Source organism: Typha latifolia, chromosome 7 (assembly GCF_019914945.1).
Source record: "Typha latifolia isolate L0001 chromosome 7, TyphaL0001v2, whole genome shotgun sequence".
Classification (NCBI taxonomy): domain Eukaryota; kingdom Viridiplantae; phylum Streptophyta; class Magnoliopsida; order Poales; family Typhaceae; genus Typha; species Typha latifolia.
The window spans coordinates 5,082,271-5,101,324 of NC_133092.1; the positions used below are offsets into that span (position 1 = coordinate 5,082,271).

At 37.1% G+C, this 19,054-nt stretch overlaps 1 protein-coding gene across 1 annotated transcript; it reads right to left on the minus strand.

Annotated features, from left to right (window-relative positions):
* Positions 1-1,917: 1,917 nt before the first annotated feature.
* LOC140793094 (protease Do-like 10, mitochondrial) lies at positions 1,918-18,388 on the minus strand. Its single transcript, XM_073144465.1, has 8 exons — positions 17,983-18,388; positions 16,774-17,019; positions 14,257-14,452; positions 6,985-7,244; positions 6,037-6,164; positions 5,188-5,391; positions 2,555-2,605; positions 1,918-2,468 (listed from the first exon to the last, which is right to left on the minus strand). Exons 1-8 carry the CDS (start codon positions 18,362-18,364, stop codon positions 2,229-2,231), a joined length of 1,707 nt encoding a protein of 568 aa, XP_073000566.1. The 5' UTR covers positions 18,365-18,388; the 3' UTR covers positions 1,918-2,228.
* Positions 18,389-19,054: the final 666 nt, after the last annotated feature.

Below are 19,054 nucleotides of genomic sequence, written 5' to 3' on the forward strand. Positions count from 1 at the left end.
CATGTTAAGCCTAGTGCTCCACGGTAATGGTGATGAATTGGAGGCATGTCTGGGTACTATCGAGGTTCGATACTAACTCATGCGATAGCAACGAGCCTATGATTTAAGTATTTCGCAGCAGCAGACAAATTGTCAGTAGTTCATGGGATAATGAGTAAGCAATACTATTATTAGATGTTTTTCCTCTTCGATGAGTGTTGCATATTTAATTGAGCTTGCTTATTATCCTTAGCACTTAGCATTGGAGGATCAAATGTATAACTGGGTTAGAAAGTGGAAATTAAATACCCATTAATAACTTATCTTTTATTTCTTCCCCAGTGGTGATTCATGTAAAAAAATGGTATGAAGCTGTATGCTAAAGATCTTATCTTGGATCTAGAAAGCTTGTGAATTAACAGGGATTACTTTTGCAACTATGCTATTATTGGTTTTCTTAATAGATATTTGAGTAGAAGTTATGTACTTTATTTTGTATTGGGTTTATTTTGTAATAGGTGGATCTAAATTATCACTCAATAGTGATGTAAGTATATTGGTATTATTAGTGTATGTGTTTGTCTTTTAATATTTCTATTGGACTTACTTTCCTCTTTAATGTTTGGTGGGATAATCTAGAGATAAGACACTAGATCTGGAGTGGTTATTTTATTATCCACCTAGACATCATGAATAATGGATTCTCTTGTGTATCTCTGTACCCTGGTGAGTTGGAGAAATTTATTTAATCGAATACTTAAACTACATTTTTAAAACCAATAGATCCCGGAGGAAAATAAAGAATGATATCACAGGTTTAATTTGTTATTTAAAAATTTATTTATCTGAGAGTTGTGTGGTCACGCTGATGGTAAAGTTTCTTTGTTGTTGGCAGTGATAGAGTTGATGAAATTCTTGTGTGACTAATGACTTATAAGAATAGGCATGAAGATCCTAACAGAGAATTGATAAGGTTACTAAAATATTATGTGGAAAAATAAGAATTTAGAAATAATGCGAGTAATAATATTTGAAAGCATTTATCTACGGTGAAGTGAAATTTTTTTGAGCTAAGTGTTCCATGTATGTTTATTTTTTTATATAATATAAGGTTATCATTTCATGTTATGTGTACCCCTTTTTTTCCTTAATTCATTAGTACATAGTATAAATCTTCTATTTATAGGAAATTGAATAGATAATTATTTGAAAATTTTAAATTATCGAGGACATGGTAAAATTAATTTGATATTTGCTGGAATGCTGAATAAGTGGACTAAGATTCTTACCTTGGATTTTGTCTATTGATCTTGTATCCGATGAATCTTATCTTATAATTATTGAGGACAAAATTCTGTTTATGGTGGGAGTGTTGTAAGAAGTGGGTGTTATTTGTACTTTTTTTTTCTCAAATCTAACATAGTAATTAAAATAATAATAATAATAATAAATGTGGCAAAGCTTCCGAGGCCTTGCTGCAGCCCCCAAGATTGAACCGGGATGGGCTAATCAACTCAAAACGCAGCAGAAAGAAAAGGGAGGGAGGGAAAGAAAGAAAAGAATAAATAAAAGGACGGGGAAGAAAGCATCACGGCGTATTGGTCGGAGGCCGGACGATTGGTGGTGGTGCAAGAAAGGCCGGCTTGGTCGGAGAAGATGAAGAAGGATCCTGCAGCACACAAGCTTGAAGCTTGTTACAGTTTATCTTTTTGATTATTCATAACACCTGAAAGTTATATATTGATTGTGCAAATAACCTAACTCTCTATAAATACAATAGCTTTATCAAACTCTAGCTAATATATTAAGCCGTCTAATGTAAATTTCAATGCATGGCTACCGAACTACTACTAAAAATTACCAAATAGTTTTTTCGACGATAATTATTTAGGGTTGAAGAAAACCCTGCGACCTCTTTGGTCGTAAGAGAGGTACCTATTTGATTCATATATTATCTATCTATACACATGAAAGTTTGATTTGTATACAATATGTAAAGTATATATGTTAAGTTCTTAACTCTTCCTGTTCTCTGGAAAGATGAAACACATGACGTTCCCTTTGAGCTATTTCTTTCTTTCACCATAAATAGCATGCTTGTGACAATAATGACAAATTATGGAAGAAATCAATTATCAAAACTGATACAATTAGATCAGCTCTTCATAGACAAACTTGGGATTTGCGACCCCAGGTAAGAGAAATAATGACAGCCTATCCTCTTTGCTGCATCTCGCTTTGAATCAGCTTCAACAAGCTACTTCAATCTCGCCGTTGTTTGCCTGGTCATCAATTAGGTCATTCGACACTGCTGATGGTATCCTATGGCGTTTCAGAATTCGAGAGGTAGCTAGTTTGGCATTCTGATAGTTCAGTACAATTACTCTATCATCATCCAAATCAAATCTTAAGCTTTCTTCACGACAACCCTCCACTAGTCTACACAAATGTTTCAGGTTATCGACATCCACACCATTCACTTTCTTTACCTGATCAGAGTAAGTACCAATAGGTTAATCAGTGCAGGAGCATTCATCTATAATTTTGCATTATGGCAGCCAAAACATGGTCAAACCTGCAGTTCAGAGAGCCTCTCATATCCCGCATTTATATCATCCATCAAAACCTGAATCAGAAGGAAGTTGTTACCAAAAACCACATTCTTAAATGAAACAAGAATTTAAGAGCAGAAGAAACAAATTGTCAATAATCATATATTCTTTATATTTTGAAGCTGTGTGGGTGCTAGCAAAAGTTCCTGGGAAGCACTAGTATGATTTATTCTGCTTAGAATGAGAAATGCAAGATAAAATGAATGAGAAATCAATGATCCTATCAATTTCATAGCATAGGAACACTAGCAAAATATTACTATTAGACATAAAGAACTTTTGATCTTCTCCAACCACATTAAAAAAGGTGGAAAAACAATCTTTTTATGACATAATAATACATTGACATCTGTTTCAGCTGACTGTTGACTACTACTGATGTAAGACATCAGTATTTAGTTTGTCAAACTCCCTAAGGTCAATTCGTCTAAAATGTAAAATTGATGCATGACCCTTCTTTGTTCGATCAATGATCTATTCAAATAAAATGATGAATATGTAGCGGATAAAGATTAGTGGTAAAAGCAGTGGTTCGTTCTATGGAAACACAATTTTTTCTTTCCCCATTTCTGGTGGTATCAAAATGTTGCTGTGCCTGAATATGCTATGTCTCTCCAAAGAATGTTGTTGAATTGCTCATTAAATAAGCATTCTCAATATTATTCCTTGAAGGGACTTGAACCTCCACACCCTTTAAGCACAAGATTGAGTCTAAGCAAAAAAAATAAAAAAAATTGTTGCACATGAACAAGATATTTAGGAATTCTTCACAACACTTTGTCAAATTCACTCTTTGGATCAATAATTCTGATTTTAAGAACAAATGGATGCCCTCCTTACTGCTCAACTAAAGAGAGTACAGTTAGTGTGCTCCACTAGAATCAAACTCTCTAGAAGATTCATAGTTGCATTACTTAATAGCTTTCTTGATAGTAGCTAAAGATGATTCAGAATTGTCAGAACATTTTATTTGGAAGTCAAAATTCATCACACAATATAATAATATCTACTTAAGGCTACTCTCACCATCACAGAACAAACCTTCCAGTTTTGACTCACATCCTTCTCTCTTTCAAAGCAGATGTCTCTAAAATAAGTGAGTAATACTGGGTGTGTTCAAAGGCCTTCAATACCAGATATTCTTTGATAGGGCCATCCTTTCACTTTCGTAAATCTGTTCAAAGGCCTTCAATACCAGATATTCTTTGATAGGGCCATCCTTTCACTTTCGTAAATCTAAAATACGGAAAGATGAAAAAAAGGGAAAGATTGCATATTCCCAAGCTGATAACTATTTAAGTACTTCTGAAGTCCAATTAACTGAAAAAAGAATATGCTTATCCACATTAATATAAATGTTGCAATTTAGTCCGGCATAGGATCCTCTATGTACTTATATCCTACCTTAAAGCTGCTAAAGCTATCCTCTATCCCTCTCAAGCTCATTCTCTTGCTTCCTCACTCCAAATGTTATGATCCGACTTGGAGGGTTCTAGTTAGTTAGACCGAGTTCTTTTATTTTATTTCCTGTATTGTTATTTTCTCCATTGGAGCTGGGTTGAGTCATGAGATATTTGATTGGGTCGAGTCATGTATGTCACCACCTGTTGCTAGTTGAGTTGGGCTAGTCTATTTCAATTTTACTTGGAGGACAAGTCACTTAAGTTATGGGTAGCCACTATATAAAGTGTGATGCGCACCCAAGAAGGATATGGAAGAATTACCCTAATTTAGCCTTATCTAGTTAGCTCTCTCACCCCCTTTCTCTTACCCCTCCTCCATCTTAGCCGCCGGTCACCACCGAGGTGCCGACCTCCCTCCCCATCAGTCTGAGCCCCCTTACCCCTTCGAGGACCGGACCCAATCTCCCCCTTCTTCCTCCTTCCTAAACCTATCTTCTACTACCTCCACCCACGGAATCTCCAAAGAACTCTAGAGATCACCTCGAGCTGGTCTGCCATCTCCGACCAACGTCCACGTTTCGATCAATATCTCACTATCTACCCATTTGATTCTCACGATTTTGGGTTCATTTGAAAGCTCTCTTCGAGAGAGACAGCATGCCCAAATTTTAGGTCCATCCAACGGTTAGATCATCCAAAATCAATATCTACAGTTCCGCCTAAAATTTATCTCAGCCCCAAACCAGTTCCATCATTGCCAAGCCGCTTCCACCTTCCTCACCAAGACTAGATCACGACTCCAAAATCCTAGAAAACATACATGCACACACAATGGAATATGTATGAAAGAAGTAACTGAAAAGTTCCTTTTAGACCCTTCTAGCAAATGAAAATGCCATTGAGCTTCATCTCATCATTATTTGTACCATCTGTGTTGTAACTCTTTGCCGAACTAAGAAAGGTCCCTGTTTCTCATAGGTAATTCAATGGAAAATTGCATGGGGTAATTTGCCATTTGGATCACCATCATATTATAATAAATACTAGTTATAAGGGAATGTACTGAAATATTGATTCTAAAATAATAACTTGATTAAGGAAATTGCATAAATTGGATGGAAATTTTTTGACACATTGGATGTCGCATTTTCCCTAAGAAATTTTGAATAAGCAGTCAATTGGTGAAAATGTACCTGAGAAAGGATAACAAATTGTTCGCCTGCCTTCTTAGGAAGCTCTCGAAGTGCTCGTTCACATAATCGACGGGGTGAAGTGTTATACCAGTCTTCTCCATACTCATGAAGGTACGGCTGGGTTAATGGAGCAAACACAAAACCAGCAAAGATGTAGTAACTTGGCAGTTTGTCAAAATGATGAACTGGAACTAACGGTTGCAACTGCACGAAAAGAAGAGCAAGTATAGGAGATAGTAAGATACTGCAACACATTCTACCCAAGCAACACAAGACCACTCCCCAGAAAAATAAAGAAAAGAAAACAGAAACAGTAGAATGATATGACCACAATACTTTTATGTAACAGTACGTTGTTGAACTATGCACATGCTTGATGAAGTCATGACAAGTAATTTACTAAGAGAATGTCTTACTGAATAGGATTATTACAGAGCTTCCATACATTTGTTAGTCCAAGAAGACAAAACAAAAGATAAGTAGAACAAAATCATGAAAAGATATTCTATTGTCAAGGTGATCTTATATCTTATAGTTTGTATGTCATTCATGCTAGATTCAAACTGGCAACTTGATCAAAATCATACTGAATATTCACCTCTCATTTACTTTCCCCTCTAAAGTTATAGTTCCCTTGCTTGTTTTATGCTGAAGAGAAAGCAATAATTTAATCTATGAGTGATAAATTTACATGAGAAACTACATTTACTAGCAGCATACTGCTTATATGCATGGCAAACCTCATATGTTTTATGCTTATTTACGTTGTGGTCATCTGAGAATTGGATTTCCTTGTATAAAGATAGCATACCACCAATACAAAATCAACTTGTTCATAATAAAACTTACAGGTCTAAGTGAGATGATAAAGTCATGCTCCTTGCCATCTCTTAGCACTCTGACAAAGGCTGTTTCTTCAGGTTTCTTCATAGAAACCAGATGATCAAAAGTTATTCTCTCTCTGTTCCGAAATGGTACTGCAAGCAACACACCATTAAGAATATAAGCATAAGAATAACACAACCAAACAAATCATGACTCCATAGTAGACTAGCTTCTGCATTGATATGTCTACAAAAAATCACATTCAAATTTTAAATTTACTCAAAGGAAGTACATGACATTTTATTAAGAATATATGTACAAATTATGGATTGAAGTTTCGGCTAATCCTAATCTAAATCGGTCAAAATGGATTGGGATTGGTCATACTAATACATGCCTTAAAGTAGTATTCTTACTTGTTTTTGGAATCACTCGTATCTGACTGAAGCGTGCTAGTATTATTGGGTCGGATTTTACTCAATTTGAACCCATATTAATCTGTCTCTCTCTCTATGCATCCCTTCCCTCCCGATCCAGCAACAGCAAATAGTCATCAGGCGATGTGAGGTATTTTCCTAGAGAGAGAGAGAGAGAGAGAGAGAGAGAGAGAGAGAGACGGGGGGGGGGGTATGAGAAAAACAGCTCATCTCGCTGGAGAATTATTTGCAATTGCCAAATCGGGAGGGAAGGGATGCATCGGGAGAGAGAGAGATGGGAGGAGAGTTGAGATTATGAGAGAGAGAGAGAGAGAGGTATTTTTCTTTTTTTCTTATCATTTTTCTGAATTTTTAGGATTTTTCCTACATTTATAACAATTTTTAGAATTTCACATAATTTAAAATAAATCTGATACCGAAATGGCTGATACTTATTGTTTTTCTAGAGGGCCAATCTCTATTTCATAACCAATACATAGAACCTTGGTACGAATAAAACCTAATGCTAATATGAGATGGTGCATTTGAGATTGACCTGTTCCATCATTTGCTATAGGTACACCATCAAAGGCAAGAATGATGTCATCTTTCTTCAATGCCTTATGAGCATTTGAAAGAGGATTAACTTTGTTGACAAGAACACCCGTCATTTCTGCGCGCATGCGGAAGTGCTCTCTAAGTTGAACATTTTCGGTAGGCTGGCATGACAATCCAAGACTGCAAAACCCGACATATTTGCCATGCTCTTCCACTCCAGAAATAAAATGTTTGATTACAGGGACTGGAATAATGTACCTGCAAGATGAAATTTCTAAAATGAGGGGCTTGCCCAAAGGGAAGAAACAAATTAAGGATTTGTTATAGCACTATCAAAAAGACTGCTCAGAAGTGTATCAAATTAACCATTACATGCATGCTCACTTGCATATTACAAAGACAAATAGAGAGAGAGAGAGAGAGAGAGAGAGAGAGAGAGAGAGAGAGAGAGAGAGAGAGAGAAAAAGAAGGATGGAAGATGGGAACATTTAAAACAATTAGCTCCTACCATCGCAGAGTCTAGGGAGGGGCAGGTATGGGCAACCATATGGTCCTTACCCACATTACTAGAGAGGATGTTCCTCAGATTGAATCCCCTCGAGATGGGCAAAAGCCTTACCATCACATAATATAGAACCCCTGTTAGGAAAAACCAATTATCTTTCTACAAACAACCAACAAATGGGAAAGTTATTAACATCCTCCATAATAGTTAACAATGTTTTAAAAGGCGGCCGCGGCTGGCGGGCGGTCACCTCACCGCTTAGCGCCTAGGCAGAAGGCGGGCGACAAGTTGGTCTAGCATTTTTAATATAAAAAGGAATAAATAAATATATATATATATAATACAGATATATAATATACATTATATACTTATATGCATGGATGGCCGTGCCAATAATGGCACAGCACTTGGCACGAGGTGTGCCAGTGGCACACCCCCATGCCTACCCGTGCCGACCGGCACGCATGCCGTGTCGGGCTGGCACGGCTGTGTGTCGTTCGGCACAGCCCCGTGCCAATCATTGCGCCATATGGAGCCATTTTTTTAAATTTTTTTTCTATTTTCATCAGTCATTATCAAATCATCTGATCAATTGATCATTTAAAAGTCTTAGATAAAATTAATAATAATGGGACTAGAAATGATAATGATGATGATGGTGATGGTGATGGTGATAATAACAAAACTCAGTCTGGCGGCAGTGATAATAAAGATGAGACATACGTCCTTGTTACACGACATTCTCAAAGAGGCATTTTTTTTACAGAGAACTTGAGTTTGTAGTTAGCAAGACATTAGGAGAGGTGCACCCATAGGATGATATGAGTTCATCATAATTACCATCATATCAATCACACCCACCAGAGCTAGAACATCATTATTATACTCTATATCTACCATCTACATATACTTATGGTGTGTCTCTGCCTGTGTCGGTGCCGTTCATTCCCGTGCATGTTCAATATTCATATCATATCATATCATATCATAGGAGAATTATAAAATTTCTATTTGTCTGAAGGCTATATGAAACGTTACGACGAGCAATACTATCAGTAAATGAGTTTTAAAAAATATTGACAGTATTTAATGCAACATTCTAGTGTTATTCTTATGCCGACAAATAAAATATTTGATTCTCTTCGTTATTTATATTCAGCTAGATATTAATTTTAATTATTAAACTATTATCGATTTATATTATATGTTCAATTATATTATGAAGTGTTCAATCATTAATATGTGTTGAATAATATTTATATTTTACTATTACTTTATCTTTAATAAATGTCATTTACAAAAATAATCTAAAGATAAAACATTATAATATAGGTTTTAAACTTTTAATATATATATTTAAACTAAAACCTAAAATTTGACATATCGAAGATCGAAAAACATCTTTAAATATCTTAAAAAGTTTATTAAAAATATTTTAAATACATGCCACTAGCACGTAGGGGTGTGCCATTGGCACGGCCATCGTTGCTTATATGTAAGCTGTAACTAATACAGTATATACAAATATTTTAATAGTGCACTAAATCAAAATACTAAATAACATAATCACAATTCACAACCATAATAACATAAATATATTATAAATATTCAAAATTATCACAACAGATTAACTAATTAACAAACATATTATCAGATAATCACTAAGTCACTAACAGATTAACTAATTAAGATTTAAGACAGAATTGAAAATAAATAAAAAAGTTAAACTCTTCAGTCATTTGGTGTGAGAGATAGAGAGTGAGACTCTGAGAGAGGAGTGAGAGAGAGAGGGAGAGGGTGAAAGAGAGTGTGAGAGAGAGAGAGGCCTATATCTCTGCTGCTAGCCGTGGAAGAGACAAGAGAGAGTGGGAGAGGATGTTGCCGCAAGCCATCGTCGTCTGCTTTGTTGCCGTTGTCGCACATTGCCGCAAGCCACTGCCTCAGCTAGTCAGCTGCCTCGTCGCTGGGATTTAGGGATTTGGGATTTAGCGAGAGAGAGAGAGAGGAGAGTTTTAAGTTTTTATATTAATGGGTTAGTTTTTTTTTAGTGGATATTGGATAATCTCATAATCTGATCCGTTACAAAAAAAAATCGATAAGGCGGGTTGGCGGGCCGAACCGCCAGGCCTTATCGGGCTGCGTGGCCCGCCTAGTGCCTTTTGGCACTCAAGCGACCCACCAAGGCGGCAAACCGCCTTCCACGAGCGCCAGGCGGAATGGCAGAGCGGCTGCCTTTTTCGCTTTTCAATACACTGATAGTTAAAACCTTAACATTAAGTCCTAACAAAAGTCAACAAGCATATATATCTATATAAGATAGTGATTTCCTATTATAGTATTATGTATTTAAGCACCTATCCTCACCAGCATCAAACATCTGTTCTTTCATAACAAGACGTTGAAAACATAAATGCTATTGCCACCACCATGAACATAGTATATGCGAGATCATCACAGATCACTTATGTCCCACATCTTATCACACTATTTGCATAGATCTAACATGGGTCTGGAAATAATATATGCACACTCCCTTCAGTTTAGTCTCTCTTCACCATTGCTAGTTAGCTTTCAATGAAGGAATAAAATAAAAAATAGAAAAGATATGATGACACTTCAATCAATGGAGGACATTCCGACGTAGAATTGGGTGAAGGAATAAGTATTCAAATGTCCAACCCTGACTAATTGTGACATAACGGCGATGTTCTTATCGTACTCATTTTGAATAATGTTTAGATGATATATATAAGAATTTGTACCTACATTTCTTTTACTCCAAGTTATTTACCTATTTAAAGCAAGGTCCGAAAAATTGGGAACGAAATCGAGATCGGCCTTCCGAAAAAACGATACGTATCGGCCGTATCGATCACCTGGATCGGATCAAACTTTTTAATTACATAAAATTCTAAATATTATTTAAAAATTTAGAAAAAAAGCTTACCAAAAATAAGAAAAAAAAAACTATGGTGCAATAAAAATTGAAAAAAAGAGATGAGATTAGAAAGAGCATGAGTGGAAGAAAATCAAACATAAAAAAACCATGATGCAATAAAGAAGAAGAAGAAAAAGAAGAAAAAGAAGAAAAGAGAAGAAAAGAGAAGAAAAAGGGAGAGTCAAAGAAATGAAAAAAATGAGAGAGAAATAAAAAAATTAATTAAAAAATTATATACCGGAGTTTGTCGGAGTTCACCAGTGATAGATCTCTCGGTAAGAGAAACAATAATTATATGTAAGAAGAGAAAAAAGAAGAAGAAAGAAACAGTAAAAGAAAGAAAAAGAGTAAGAGAGAGTGAAAAGAAAGAGAGAGAGAAAAAGAGTTCGGATCGGACCTGGATCAAGATCGGGTTCGACCGATCCCGATCCAGATCGGCCGATCCGTATCGGGATAGACTAATACGGCGAACCATGATTTAAAGATCTTAAATTTGAAAAGGTCAAAGAAAATATGTACTTCATGAAAAGAGAGCTAAAATATCATGATCTTCAGTTAAATTCACTCTCACTTGCATCTCATACGTATAGCATGCTAAAGTTTCACCTATGAAATCTATCAGATGTTTCTCATTCATCAAAATCAAAGAATTATTTATGAAAAACTTGATATCACGCACGGTGAGATCTCAATCATCCCATTAGATACTCGAGAGTCTCCAAGAAATCAAAAGCGCGTAGTCATCATAGTCGGTGCTAGTTATGTAGAATTAGCAATGTACAGTAAAACAAGAATATTTTGACCAATTACTAAATTCAGATCTTATTCCTTTATTAAACTAGTAGCAACATCAAAAAAGCACTCTTCATGGTTCTAAATGTTGTCAGACCTAGCTCTCCTTATAGCACTCTTTTTAATTCTAAAGTGTTTGATGGTTTCCAAGTTGGTCCATAGAAACTAGGAAGAATCCCAAATGCAACCTAAGGCCTACACATCAATGGCTCGCCGTAGACCCAGGTCTCCCTATGGCACTCTTTTTTAATTTTAAAGTGTTTGATGGCTTCCAAGTTGGTTTGTAGAAACTAGAAAGAGTCTCAGATGCAACCTAAGGCCTATACATCAATGGCTCGCCACAGACCCAGGTCTCCCTATGGCACTCTTTTTAAATTCTAAATTGTTTGATGGCTTCTAAGTTGATCTATAGAAGCTAGGAAGTGCCTAAAAAGCAACCTAAGGCCTATACATCAATGGCTCGCCACAGACCCAGGTCTCCCTATGACACTCTTTTAATTCTAAAGAGTTTGATGGCTTCCAAGTTGGTATGTAGAAACTAGAAAGAGTCTCAGATGCAACCTGAGGCCCATACATCAATGGTCACCAATCACATGAAGTCCTGTAGAGGCCTTCCATGATGCATGGTGGTGGGCAAACAGTGCAATGATTTCTCAGAACATATGAATTCCATAAAAAACTTGGATTATTCTTCCTCCTTGAAAGCAGTAGTTACAAGACATCAGTTATTACATACTCTAACTGAACCCACCAAAAAACAAAGGATGTATTACGGTCATAATTATAAGAACCGGATCGGATGTTGACATGGTCAGAAGTCGGGTCGTTAGATTATTGGTTCAATTAGTGGTTTATTCGATCAAATTGCTAGCTTTTAAAAATATTTAAACAATATATAGATAGATTTAAATAATTCTACAAATAAAAAAATATCTAAAAAATAGTATAATTGTATGTATATTCCTCAAAATATATGTTATTTATATAGAAACCCTCATGATTATTTTTCAAATTAAGTCAATTAATATGAAAAGATAAAAATACTATTAACTAAGACATATACTTGAAAAAAAATAAGGAAATTTTTATCTTTTTACATTTAAATTGTTCAAATTTAATGGCATACGTGCAAAAATTGTGTATTTGATCAATATATATATATATATATATATATATATGTAAATATAAATTTTAGAGAGAAATACAAGCAAATAAGACTTTTTATGGGTATATCTGAAAAAAAAAACTAATTTTAACAAATATATTATAAACTAAATATTTTCAAAATTTTAGGACTAAAACACAATTAGGATATATAATAGAATAACTAAATATTAAGGATAATAAGGTAACTTCATAAAAGTAGTTGACCCGATTGGTTTGCTAAAACTAATTGGGTTGCACGGCTCACTGATTTAACCTCTGAGTTAGTTAGTTTTTACTAGGTCGATTGCTTATCTGGCCTGATTAAAAGTGATCATATGGCTCAACCTGCCCATGCTCGGCTTAGATCCAGTTTGGGCTTGGCCCTGCTGAGCCCGAATTGCCAATGGGCGGCATAGGCTAGCCCTTTGCTCGGTCCGGTTCGAACCCAACCCAAAAGCCCAACCCGTAATAAACCATAATGTAATATTTAGTTCTTGATCCTCTGCTATTTTATTTAACTTTAAAATAAACCATGATATTTTGTTTAGCATTAAAATAAACCATGATATTTTATTTAGCATTAAAATAAACCACCTCAAACCCTAAATGCCTTGTTGTTTCTCCTTCCTCTGGCCTTATCAAATTTCCTTCCCTTTGCTCATGGCTGTGTCAATCTGGCCTGAAAAGGTGGTCCGAAAGCTTCCTCTTTCTGCTCGACGGAGGAGATAATCCGCCACGATGTGTGCCGCACGGCGATGACATTCTTGTAGACAACGGAGAGGAGGTTGTGCTCCTCGACAGTGAGCACCTCCTCCATATTGCCGACGAAAGTGGTCACCTTCTCCATGAACTCCACCACCTCTTCGTACCGCTACATTTGCTTCGCTAACTCACCATGTGAACGTTCTACTCCCTTGTTGCCATTGGAGATCAATATTGATAGAAAAAAAGAAGGGAAAAGAAAAGCAAGATAGGGGGAAAGGCGAAGAGAGTACAGGCAAAGAGGCCGCCGCCAAGGAGAATGGTGCCATAACCAGTGGAGGTTGCCAGGGTGAGGTCGGCAAGTAGCTTTCCCTTCCTTGTCCTTCCTTTTGCTGAGCTAAGGAAAGCAAAGACTGAAAGATGAGACAAAGGCGAGGCAAGGGGAAAGAGGAGGATGCGAGGTCGGAGAGGAGACAAGATGCACCACATTGACATTGTGGCAGAACGATGCCAAGGGGAATCGAAGAAGAGGAAGTGGGGATGAGATTAGAAAGACGGCGAGGAGAGACAACGAGAAAGACTATCTAGCTTGGCCTCCAAAACTGTACCCGCTAATTAAGCCCGACCCGGCCCCGCCCAGCTAGCCCGCTCTTTCATGGGTCGACAAGTGATAATAGGCTAGACTATTCTAGCCCTACCCAATCCACTTGCGGGTGGGCTGGCGAACATAGTGCCCAGCCCAATTGGCCCGGCTCGACCCGCCCAATAATCACCTCTATGCCTGATAACAAAATCGAACGAGTTTGGTAGTCGGTTCACCTGTTCACTGGTCCAACCACTCGGTTCGGTTGGTTCTAATAACTATAAGTACAACATGTGTTGATAGTGGAATAAAAGGACCTCAATTACACTACTGTACGAGAAAAAAAAAACCTACAAACAAGTTAATCCAGACAATTATACTAGGTGAATGTTCACTTGTCATAATATGAGAACCTCTGCAACAGGAAGCAGAAATATTCCAATCTCCTGATGTATTGGCAGCTGAACAGTCAAGACTTGAATATATACATGAATCGCATCAAAATTAAAAATAATGGAAATTGGTCAAGGTTTAGAATAAAATACTAGGACAAGAAAATATGAGAGAAATATTGCAAGGGAAATCAAATATTTGCAGAACTCACCCAATATTTTCCGCACCTGAAAGATTCTGGAAAGCTACCCCTGCAACTTTGTCACCCATGATTGCAGGCCCTCCACTGTTCCCTGGGTTGATAGCTGCATCAATTTGTATAGCCATGAGCTGAGTGGCACCATGAACATATTGTGTTGGTTCAACTCTAGAGACAACCCCTTTGGTAACAGAAATATTGTCCCCACCTGCACCAAGAGAAAAGATTCATGAACATATCAATTAAGTATGCTATCAGACATGAAGAGAACACATCAGGATCAATAATATTATGTGGATTTGTTGGGGTATCAATGCATGCAGACAAGACATGTAAGGGCTGCTGGGAACAAGGCATCATTGGGAATTAGACATGTGCTCACTATAGTATTCCACCACAGGCTTCACTATTTTGTTCATAGAAATCAGATCCATGAAAGAATGCTCAAATTAATTTAAGAGATTGTTGTAAATCTGCATAATGAGGGGAAAAGACAACAGAACCGGTAATGAGCCAAACAATAAACTTGTATCAAATAGTTGTATGTCGTAATGTGATTATTGAATAGGGAGCAAAGCAGAACTCCATATTTATCAGGGTAGCATTGCAGCCAAAATCAAGAAAGCTATTTCAGTTCAATTCTAAAGAATGATGCATAATTCTGGACATGCAACTGCAATTCCCCTGAAGCAACCATAATTGATTGATGATCTTGATGATCCTTCTGGACTTATTGGATACTTCCATCAAATTGTTTTGTTGGTAGACATATCTCACTATGCTGTTCATTTATCTTGTACTTGAGCTCTTGGCCTCTTGCAGCCTATGCCTAATTATGTTAGTCATATACATAATGTTGCTGAGAGCCTCCATTAGTTGAGTTAATCAATTGTAGCAACTCGAATGCAAATTGACACCATCATATCTACTGGACCATATACATCACCTTTTATATGCCCTTGAATAGAAATTCAGCCTCTCATCACAATCAATTATAGTATACTAGCAATTTTAATTGTTAAGGTGCTCACAATAAACATTTTCATGCTTACTACCAGCATCAATATGGCCACTATTATCCTTAAACACACCTACATAGTACATATAAATTCTAGCTTCGCCAATTACTTATTCACTTTCATTCATAACATAGTAACATACCTTAACTTCAAGATTCATTCCAGTCAACTAATCATTGGCTGAAAGAAATTTGCATTATTAAGGTGAGTGAGTGAAGATCACATGTTCATCACCCAAAGTACCAGGATTCCTTCCATTGTGGTCAAGTATAAGAAAAGAAAAGCTTGAAGGATGATTATTACATATTCTAAATGTATCATAAGTAAAAGAAGAGAGAAACAAGAAATAAAGAAGCTAAAAAAACATTGTTACCTGATATAATTCATAGCCATTAAAAGATTAAGAGGACATCTGTCTAAACTCTAAATCCATGTTACTACTCAATGCATTAAATGTCAATCACTGCAATAACCAATAGTAGTCATCATCTTGATCTCTTCGAAGTACACCAAAAACATAAACCAAATGATAAATTTCTACCTTCATGTTAAACTTATTTTAGGCCACGATGGCCGTGCCACAGGCACGAACCGTGCCATAAGAGAGACAAAAAGGTAAGGGACTACTCACCTTTACCCTTCACCGCTCGTCGGCTCGCCGCTTGTTGCTCACCGCCACTTGCACCCCTGTTTGATGCCCTAGCCCGAGAGAGGAAGAAGAAAGGGGGAGAGAGAGAGAGAGGGTCGGTCGATTAAAAACTTAAGTTGTGAATCTGGGCGAGTGACAACAGTGACTCTGCGAGTGACAATTGACGACGGCAAGCATGACAACAAGGTAGATGACGAGCGGCGAAGCAACTAGGAGGGGTGCCATGCGGCATCCCCTCGTGCCACGTGTCGATACGTCGTCGGCACGAGGTGTGCCAGTCAGCACGACCGTCCATAAAATAATTAAATTTCTCTCAATTACAATTACTTAGAACATTCCGAAACTTTATGTTTGATCTTTCGGTGATGCAAATGCATATGAGAGAATCAAGAAAGTTAGGCTCTTAAGAAACGAGATATTCAAACATTTAGAAGTCCAAAGATAGATGGAGGATCGACTTACTTATTAAGCAATAATATATTAGAAACTTTGACAAGGAAAAATCATAAAACTCCTCTCTCTCCTAAGAAGGAGAATAGCAAGCCAAGATGCAACTAAGTAACACGAAAGTAAGAAAATGAAATAGAGGAAAATATATTTTTCCCATTGTAGTTAGGCTAAGATCCAAAGTGCCTCCCTAAGCTTTGACTTGTGTCACTTAGCCCCTTGTAACTTTAATCAATATGCAACTAAGTTTTTCCAACCAAAACTAACGGTGAAGGTAATTATTGGTTAAAACTATTAACTGTTTGATCATTTTTCCCTTTATATTATCTCTTTTTGGAATATCTGCAATGTCTACATTATATCTTGATTTATTTCCCCACTAAAATATCATATCATACAATGTGGTAATCATACCTTGAGGGTACCCAACCACAGCTACTGCTTCTTGTAAGAAAGGAATGTCACCAAGCTCCAAAGAATTCATTCCATCCCAAAATTCTTCACTTTCAACTGTTAGAAGAGCTAAGTCACATTCATGGCCAACAGCTTGGACTTCTGCCTTATACTTTGTAGGTGAACCATGCTTTCTTACAAGAACAAATGTGTGATCTGCAACTACATGAGCATTTGTCACAATTCGTCGTCCAGGAAGTACAAATCCTACAAGCAGTAAAATCACCAGTAAGTTAAGCTCAAGGCATCCATTAGAATTTATGAGGAGTTTCATAGAGTAGGATTAAAAATAAAAAACTCCAACAAAACCACACAGTTTCTTGTTTATATATATCTGCATAACGCTTGTAAAGTGTGATGCACATTCCATTGACTTGTTGTATGTTTCCCTCGTTAGGCAATTTTTTAAATAACATAAAGAGCTTTCCTAATCAAAAGAATAAGGAATTAGAAACCTGAAAATAAGTGCAAACCACTAGGCAGTTGAATTCCACAGAAGATAAAAGACAAATAGGAAATCTTGCACAATTCAAGAAATTGACAAGCAGGAAACTAACAAACTCTCTACGATGTTTATAACACGCACATTAAACATAAAAAAAATCTATATATCAGGATCTAAAAGAAGAAAGAGGTACCCTTCTAGCATGATGCACAAAATCCAAAAGGTATACTACTAGTGGATTTAACTAAGTGAATTTACTCTGGTCGTATGTTTTTGGCATGATCTTGTATCAACTATTGCATTTATATCAAATTCCCATCTGGAAAAGTGATGCACTACACGCTTTGAAACTTAACTGAAATTTAATTGAATTTCTTAGGTTGGCGCTAAAAAATCACACAACGCGCTTGATTTAAATTGCAGGAAAAAAAAAATCATTGCTTCTCTTTAATCTCAATCTATTTATACATTTCCCTGTTCGAAAAAAGATCACATTTTGAACCGTCACAGCAGATGCTTCTCGAATTCAAGCTAAATCCATAATAAGAACTGGGTTTCTAAAACTGCTCCTATATTGCGCAATCACGAAACGAAGCAATATTCTAAGTCTAAACCTTTGGTTACATCCACTGATCAAGTACGAAGAACACTTTTTCAACTTATACACCACTTGGGCTTTACAAATTCGTAGTTAGTTTAAAACCAGAAGTAAGTTTCTCCCATACCCGATCCCATGCTCTCCCTCTGGGACTTGTTCTGCCACGGGAGGAAGTAATTGGGACTGCTAGAGACAGTGAAGATCTTCACAACCGAATCGAGAGCGAGCTCGATGGCGGCGTACGCGTCGGTGTGGCGAAAGCTCACCAGATTTGCCTCCTCCTCCTCTGATGCAAGAAGACTCTTACCATTGTTGCTCTCATACGGGTCGACTGTGGTGGTTGTTGAGAAGAGGGAGGAGGAGAGAGAAAGCTTTTGGAGGAAGGGGAGGAGAAGGGGAGGAGAGTAGAGGAGGGTTTTGGTGGATAAGAGGGGAGGAGGAGGAGAGTGGCGGCGGAGGACAGGAAGGGGAGAGGAGAGTCGCCGGAGAGAACGGAGAGAGGCGAGCATTTCTTTTGCTTTTGTTTGGGGAAGAGGGGCGGAGGAGGGTTTAAAAGGGTTTTGGATATTTATTTATTTTTGGGACATTTTTACTTCAAACCCTAACTTTTTACAAATTTGTGTTTTTTTTATAATTAAAATTTATTAAAAGAAAGCAAGAGGCTAAAAAATGGGTTTTTGACCAAAATAGACTCATTTTATGTAGAAATTTTTTTTACCGAAATGGACTACCCTAAAACTTTTCTCTAAACTGCTGAAAGACTAAGTTAAAGAAATTTACATACATAAAACGCTGAACTAATCATGTTTTTGCCTAGGGAAAAAAAAACGTTGATCAGTTCAAGTATTTTTTAGCACTACAATTAGGGGTGTAAACGAGCCGAGCCTAAGCGAGCCGGCTCACACTTAGGCTCGGCTAAAAATAAATTTCTTGTCTTAAAATTGGGCTCACGCTTGGCTCATCTCAACTCAAGCCGACCCCGAGACGGAACAAAATAAGCTTGAGCCAAGCTCGAGCCTGAAATGAGCCTATTATTAAGCCTCATTCAAGTCGAGCCAACTTAAGCTAGACCGAGTCAGATCGAGCCCAAGCTAAGCACTACGACAGCTTGAGGAGGACGAGGTAGCCAATAGCTTGAGGAGGAGGAGGAGGCGGCGGCTGGCACCGCAACATCACTGCCCTCCAAAATGCGGATCTGG